The sequence below is a fragment of the Anomaloglossus baeobatrachus genome, chromosome 2 (genome assembly GCF_048569485.1).
Source record: "Anomaloglossus baeobatrachus isolate aAnoBae1 chromosome 2, aAnoBae1.hap1, whole genome shotgun sequence".
Classification (NCBI taxonomy): domain Eukaryota; kingdom Metazoa; phylum Chordata; class Amphibia; order Anura; family Aromobatidae; genus Anomaloglossus; species Anomaloglossus baeobatrachus.
The window spans coordinates 12,171,803-12,180,287 of record NC_134354.1 but is presented as its reverse complement, the minus strand read 5'-3'; the positions used below and the strand labels follow the sequence as shown (position 1 = coordinate 12,180,287).

Sequence of the window (8,485 nt, the reverse complement as noted above, 5' to 3'; positions counted from 1 at the left end):
TCTAGTGCGCACATTGCCTTATTGTTCTTTATACTCCAGTCACCTCCAGAGCTGCAGTCATCATGTAGCGGCTTCATTGTTCCTTATACTCAGGTCACCTCCAGAGCTGCAGTCATTATGCTGTGATTGCATTGTATGAAGCATTAGTGAGATTCGGGGGGTTGGGGGGGGGGGTTATTTTTCGGGGATTCCCTTATAATTGTTCACTTCAATCACAACTCGATGTAGAAAACATTTCCTTTAATTTAAATAATCTCTTAGTAAACGTCACATCTTATTTACACACATAAAAAAGGTCCAAACACAGATTGAGGAGCCCTGAGAGCGGCGGAGAGCGCCCCCCGTCATCACCGGCCGGGACACCTCCACCGCGGGGAAGAAGGTTCAGACTAAAACCTGAGAAATCGTCAGATTGTGCAAAAGAAATCATTATAAATAAAGTTACAGACGTTCTCCAGGATTGGACGTGTCCGCTATCGTCCAGAAGCAGCGCCACCCCTGCCCTGAGGTGGTGTGTGGTACTGCAGCGCTGTGGACAGATGTGGCGCCGCTCCTGGAGAAAAGCCGCCATCTTTACTAATCCAGGACAATTCTAAAAATCTAGCAGCTTCACAGAAGAATCGAAGGCGACGGCGCTGTAAACTGTGGGACGCTCCTCGCTGCCGGACGACGGGGGTCCAGCAGTCACCGCGCCCCTGGAAGCCGCCATCTTGCTAACTCCCAGGAGCCCCTTCTTCATTGGTCTTGTTGAGGAGGTCGAAGCTTTTCTGGAGGATGAGGAGGGAGCTCTTCAGCTGGAAAGTAAAATGGTGGAGATTAGCGGAGCCGCCATGAACCCCCCAGATAGACCACCAGCAGTGCCGCATGCGCCGCTTGCGGTCAGTGAATAGAGGGGTCACACAGCTGCGGTACCTGCTCTAGCGTAGTGATGGACTCCTTCAGGACGCCTTTCAGCGCGGCTCCCGGCCCTCTCCTGCTCGGAGACTCTTCTTCCTGGGCGGCCGCTCTGGGGTATAACCTGGAGAACAGAGGCCACTTAATATGGCAGATGCCACAGGAACAAAGGGACTGGCAGCGGGGGGCATCCAGATAATAGGGGACCGTGATGGGCACGCTCCAGACCCCATATTTCTGCAGACCGTGCAATGTCTGTCCACCCGATAGCATAATATTGCCCTTCATCAGGCTACAGATTTCAAAGGTCAGAGAGCGGTGGTGACGGCCAGGAGTGAAGCCGCCCTGTCCTCGGAGGATGGCAGGGGCTGCCCGTTCTGTGCCGGGCTCAGGGGATGGCGGGGAGGATAGAAGCCGCCCTGTCCTCGGAGGATGGCAGGGGCTGCCCGTTCTGTGCCGGGCTCAGGGGATGGCGGGGAGGATAGAAGCCGCCCTGTCCTCGGAGGATGGCAGGGGCTGCTTGTTCTGTGCCGGGCTCAGGGGATGGCGGGGGGAGGATAGAAGCTGCCCTGTCCTCTGCGCGGTGATGTCCCCTGCTCACAAGTCGCTCTCAGCATCTACTCACTTGCTCATCCTCTCCTGTTGCACGTGGACGTGGTAGAAGGACTGGGCGGCGTGCTCGATCCGGGACAGCTTCATGAACAGCGTAATATTCAGCAGAACCAGCAGCACCAGACTGCGAGGAAGAAGAAAACATCACCGGTGATGGAGGGGAAGACTAGAAGTATGCAGAGAAACCAGCGACCAGTGTCCAAGACCCTGCAACGTGACGGACCCCGGTATCAAGAGACCCCCTACAGCATTACATTACAGGACTGAAACAGCCTCAGACTGTACAAAAGTATGTGCACCCTATACACAGCACATCCTGTATTATACTCCAGAGCTGCACTCACTATTCTGCTGGTGCAGTCACTGTGTACATACATTACTGATCCTGAGTTACCGTCTGTATTATACTCCAGAGCTGTACTCACTATTCTGCTGGTACAGTCACTGTGTACATTACATTACATTACTGATCCTGAGTTACCTCCTGTATTATACTCCAGAGCTGCACTCACTATTCTGCTGGAGCAGGCACTGTGTACATACATTACATTACTGATCCTGAGTTACCTCCTGCATTATACTCCAGAGCTGCGCTCACTATTCTGCTGGTGCAGTCACTGTGTACATACATTACTGATCCTGAGTTACCGCCTGTATTATACTCCAGAGCTGCACTCACTATTCTGCTGGAGCAGGCACTGTGTACATACATTACATTACTGATCCTGAGTTACCTCCTGCATTATACTCCAGAGCTGCGCTCACTATTCTGCTGGTGCAGTCACTGTGCACATACATTACATTACTGATCCTGAGTTACCTCCTGCATTATACTCCAGAGCTGCGCTCACTATTCTGCTGGTGCAGTCACTGTGCACATACATTACATTACTGATCCTGAGTTACCTCCTGTATTATACTCCAGAGCTGCACTCACTATTCTGCTGGTGCAGTCACTGTGTACATACATCACTTCTTTGCACTGCTTTATGGTCCCGGTGATTGTGTAACCTATGGACTGTATACACCCTTATCTCCGGATGTGCAGGTGCTGGGGATCTGCTGCCTCCTTTGTTATTAGTCTGTGCTATTAACATACAGCAGTTGCTGGGAAATGTGATCCCTAATGGCTGCGCTCCGCTGTAGCAGAGGCCTGATGGCTGATACACCCGGGTGTGGCTCTTCTGTTTCCCCCTATGCTAGCTAAAGGAGTTCCACAACTACAAGTCCCAGCATGCCCTGTCTGTGATGAGATCATTAGACCTTGTAATCAATCTTATTTAAATAATGGAGATAACAAGGATGTGTAATGCACAGCGTGCGGGACCCCAGGGCGTGCGGGACCCCGGGGCGTGCGGGACCCCGGGGCGTGCGGGACACAGGGGCGTGCGGGACACAGGGGCGTGCGGGACACAGGGGCGTGCGGGACACAGGGGCGTGCGGGACACAGGGGCGTGCGGGACACAGGGGCGTGCGGGACACAGGGGCGTGCGGGACACAGGGGCGTGCGGGACCCCAGGGCTGTGCGGAGCAACACTAATGTGGGAACAAGGTGCAAAAAAGTAAGTACGCCAAATAAAGGGAGAGAGAGAAACAAAGAACGTGCTCCTCGGTGCTCCGCATTATTGCTGAGATTTCGGCTTTCTCTGCACACGACCTCATTGCTTTACACAGTTTTTCCACTGGCTATAATAAGAGCCAAGTAAAGAAGTCTCTCAGTGAGGCTTCAGGTAAATGCTTCTATGTCTGCACCGATCACCAGAATGTCAAAACGAAGGCTGCAAACATTTAATTTGCCCTTAAACCATCATCTTGCTATATAACCAGCTCAACGCAACATGTGCAAAAACCATGCACGCGCTCAGTCCAGAACTCGGATGCAACATAACATTTCAAAATGCTTGATGGCGCTCAGCAGAGATCACCGCGAAAATCAAATTCAACAAAACTGCACTTTGAAAGTCTATTACTTTGCAGAGATCTCAACTGAGCGTGCTCAAAACACTGAAATCTTCCTATATTCATAGAGATCTCAACTGAGCGTGCTCAAAACACTGAAATCTTCCTATATTCATAGAGAGCTCAACTGAGCGTGCTCAAAACACTGAAATCTTACTATATTCATAGAGCTCTCAACTGAGCGTGCTCAAAACACTGAAATCTTCCTATATTCATAGAGATCTCAACTGAGCGTGCTCAAAACACTGAAATCTTCCTATATTCATAGAGATCTCAACTGAGCGTGCTCAAAACACTGAAATCTTCCTATATTCATAGAGAGCTCAACTGAGCGTGCTCAAAACACTGAAATCTTACTATATTCATAGAGCTCTCAACTGAGCGTGCTCAAAACACTGAAATCTTACTATATTCATAGAGAGCTCAACTGAGCGTGCTCAAAACACTGAAATCTTACTATATTCATAGAGATCTCAACTGAGCGTGCTCAAAACACTGAAATCTTACTATATTCATAGAGAGCTCAACTGAGCGTGCTCAAAACACTGAAATCTTACTATATTCATAGAGAGCTCAACTGAGCGTGCTCAAAACACTGAAATCTTACTATATTCATAGAGAGCTCAACTGAGCGTGCTCAAAACACTGAAATCTTACATTCATAGAGATCTCAACTGAGCGTGCTCAAAACACTGAAATCTTCCTATATTCATAGAGATCTCAACTGAGCGTGCTCAAAACACTGAAATCTTACTATATTCATAGAGAGCTCAACTGAGCGTGCTCAAAACACTGAAATCTTACTATATTCATAGAGATCTCAACTGAGCGTGCTCAAAACACTGAAATCTTACTATATTCATAGAGATCTCAACTGAGCGTGCTCAAAACACTGACATCTTACTATATTCATAGAGAGCTCAACTGAGCGTGCTCAAAACACTGACATCTTACTATATTCATAGAGAGCTCAACTGAGCGTGCTCAAAACACTGACATCTTACTATATTCATAGAGATCTCAACTGAGCGTGCTCAAAACACTGAAATCTTACTATATTCATAGAGATCTCAACTGAGCGTGCTCAAAACACTGACATCTTACTATATTCATAGAGATCTCAACTGAGCGTGCTCAAAACACTGAAATCTTACTATATCATGAAGATCTCAACTGAGCGTGCTCAAAACACTGAAATCTTACTATATTCATAGAGCTCTCAACTGAGCGTGCTCAAAACACTGAAATCTTACTATATTCATAGAGCTCTCAACTGAGCGTGCTCAAAACACTGACATCTTACTATATTCATAGAGATCTCAACTGAGCGTGCTCAAAACACTGAAATCTTACTATATTCATAGAGATCTCAACTGAGCGTGCTCAAAACACTGAAATCTTACTATATCAAAAAGATCTCAACTGAGCGTGATCACTCTACTGTGCGCTGCGCTCCTGTTTAATATGGTGTGTGCCTTTTTTCTGTACTCTGTAAGGATCTGTATAAGGGTAACATGTCTGTTATCAGTCTCTACGGACCCCAATATGACATTGTACCCCAGCATGGGCGCAGGGTGTGGACGCGGGTATGTGAGCCCCCGCCGCCCCCAGCACTACACATTACACCGGAGAGCGGCCCCCGTACTCACAAGATGCTCATCACTATGATGATTATGAAGTTCCTCCGGCCGACGTCTCTTCTCACTACAGGAGAAAGAATAAAATAATATATATATATATATATATATATATATACACACACACACACACACTGTATATATATAATCATATATTATATGTGTCCCTAACAATCCCCCCGATGTATACAGTGCCGGACCACCAGTGCGCTTTTCCCACGAGCCAGTGGTACATCCCGGGGAAGTGTATTGGGCGGTCGTCCCCTGCAGAGTCCATCGTGTCCATACATGTAGCAGAGCCATGTCTGTCATTCCGCACAACTCCAATATCCCCATTCATGCGCCTGACATAGGACTGCAGATCTGACATAGGACTGCAGGTCTGACATAGGACTGCAGGTCTCCATCACCCATGCTCAGTGTTCTGCCTTCAATCACACAGTCCGTTCTGCTATTCACTGAAAACCCCCAAATAATTTGGGCTAATAATCCCGGGAGGTCACCTGTGCGCTCCGGCTCCGCACCAAACCTCAGGCTCGCAGAGTCCAGCTGGGGGCCATGTTTGGTCAGGTGATCGGCGGGGCTGCGGCTGTGCGGCCGTCTCCGTCTCCTGATACTAGTGGCTTTGGTGCTTTCCTGCAACGCGGAGCCCGAAGATTCCTCCTCCACCAAATCCGACTCTACAGAAAGTATATAAGATAGGGTGTTACATGGGACTGCAGGGGACATCTACTACATTATCTGTACAGAGAGATATCACTGTGTTATCTGTGGTGTTACATAGGACTGCAGGTGACATCTACTACATTATCTGTACAGAGAGATATCACTGTGTTATCTGTGGTGTTACATAGGACTGCAGGTGACATCTACTACATTATCTGTACTCAGAGATATCACTGTGTTATCTGTGGTGTTACATAGGACTGCAGGTGACATCTACTACCGTATTTTTCGCTTTATAAGACGCACCGTATTATAAGACGCACCCCAAACTTAGACAAAAAAAAAAGGTTAAAAAAAAGAAAAATGGGGGTCCATCTTATAATCCGGTGTTCTCTTACCGGAGGGGGGCAGCAGTGGTGGTGAAGCGGGGTCACAGGAGGCATCGGATTTGCTGGCAGGCATGGCAGGTCAGTGACAGCGGCGTCCGTGGTGGCAGGAGCCGCGGGGGCCCGTGGTGGTGGCGGCGGCAGCAGCAGTGAGTGTCCCAGTGTCCGCGGTCCCGGTTCAAATAATGGCGCCTGCGCAGATGGAGCTCTCATCCAAAAGCTCCATCTGCGCACGCGCCCGCTGCCACCATTTGAAACTGGGACCGCGGACAAACTGGGTAAGTTGCTGCACAGCCGCCCGCCCCCGCAAGCACAGAGTGGCAGCCAGCAGGCTGGCCGCCCACCCTGCGTGCAAGCGGCCGGGTACCTGTGCTTGCGTGCGGGCGGCAGCCATCTGCCGCCCGCACAGGCACCCCGGCCACTGCCCGCACACAGCACCCGGCCGCTACCCGCACACAGCACCCGGCCGCTACCCGCACACAGCACCCGGCCGCTACCCGCACACAGCACCCGGCCACTGCCCGCACACGGCCGCCGACCGCCGCCTGCACACAGCCGCCAGCCGGCGCCCACACACAGCACCCGACTGCCGCCCGCACACAGCCACGGGTACCCGGCTGCCACCGCATGCAAGCACAGGTACCCGGCCGCTTGCACGCAGCCATAGGCACCCGGCCGCCCGATCACCGCACAGACAGGACCCCCAGGTACTGCTATATTCGCTTTATAAGACGCACCCCCCATTTTCCTCTCAAATTTTTGGGAGGAAAAGTGCGTCTTATAAAGCGAAAAATACGGTACATTATCTGTACAGAGAGATATCACTGTGTTATCTGTGGTGTTACATAGGACTGCAGGGGACATCTACTACATTATCTGTACAGAGAGATATCACTGTGTTATCTGTGGTGTTACATAGGACTGCTGGTGACATCTACTACATTATCTGTACAGAGAGATATCACTGTGTTATCTGTGGTGTTACATAGGACTGCAGGTGACATCTACTACATTATCTGTACTCAGAGATATCACTGTGTTATCTGTGGTGTTACATAGGACTGCAGGTGACATCTACTACATTATCTGTACAGAGAGATATCACTGTGTTATCTGTGGTGTTACATAGGACTGCAGGTGACATCTACTACATTATCTGTACTCAGAGATATCACTGTGTTATCTGTGGTGTTACATAGGACTGCAGGTGACATCTACTACATTATCTGTACTCAGAGATATCACTGTGTTATCTGTGGTGTTACATAGGACTGCAGGTGACATCTACTACATTATCTGTACAGAGAGATATCACTGTGTTATCTGTGGTGTTACATAGGACTGCTGGTGACATCTACTACATTATCTGTACTCAGAGAGATATCACTGTGTTATCTGTGGTGTTACATAGGACTGCAGGTGACATCTACTACATTATCTGTACTCAGAGAGATATCACTGTGTTATCTGTGGTGTTACATAGGACTGCAGGTGACATCTACCACATTATCCGTGCTCAGAGATATCACTGTTATCTGTGGTGTTACATAGGACTGCAGGTGACATCTCCTACATTATCTGTACAGAGAGATATCACTGTGTTATCTGTGGTGTTACATAGGACTGCAGGTGACATCTACCACATTATCCGTGCTCAGAGATATCACTGTTATCTGTGGTGTTACATAGGACTGCAGGTGACATCTCCTACATTATCTGTACAGAGAGATATCACTGTGTTATCTGTGGTGTTACATAGGACTGCAGGTGACATCTACTACATTATCTGTATTCAGGGAGATATCACTGTGTTATCCGCGGTGTTACATAGGACTGCAGATTTACTTGTGGCATTCGTTACTGATTGCTCTCACCTAACTGTTTGAAGTAATCCTCCAGTCCGCCCCATGAGTTCCTCTCGATGAACGTCTTGACGAGACCCCACGGCTGCTTCTTGTACTTCACATCTGTGCACACACTGCAGACACATAACGACCAATCAGGGACCGGCTAATTATCCCAAGTACCCGCCCCCGAGGATCTACCACCAGGTCCAGCCCATCATCATCGCCGTATTCATGGGACCGCTGCCGCTCACCGTAATCTGCACTTGTGTTTGGAGGCGCGGGATATGCAGTACTTGTTCACGGTGTAGAAGTAGTCGTGGTACGGGACGTCGTGCGTGAAGACCTCCGTCTCCACAGAGTAGTACTGGCCCTCCTGACTCTCCTTATACAGGGTCTGAAATGAGGGACACTTGATATTCCACGCAATAATAAAAAAACCTCCTGAAATACTCTGTGCTGCTGCACAAAACAGATACAATCATCC

The 8,485-nt window shown here is 49.1% G+C and overlaps 1 protein-coding gene across 1 annotated transcript in view; it reads right to left on the bottom strand.

Annotated features, from left to right (window-relative positions):
- Positions 1–242: 242 nt before the first annotated feature.
- Positions 243–8,485, bottom strand: part of GRAMD1C (GRAM domain containing 1C) — a 201,468-nt gene continuing 193,225 nt past the window's right edge. Inside the window, 7 exon segments of the mRNA XM_075334880.1 lie at positions 243–794; positions 913–1,018; positions 1,520–1,630; positions 5,115–5,169; positions 5,606–5,782; positions 8,029–8,132; positions 8,253–8,395. Coding sequence (XP_075190995.1) covers positions 714–794; positions 913–1,018; positions 1,520–1,630; positions 5,115–5,169; positions 5,606–5,782; positions 8,029–8,132; positions 8,253–8,395 — 777 coding nt within the window. The 3' untranslated portion in view covers positions 243–713.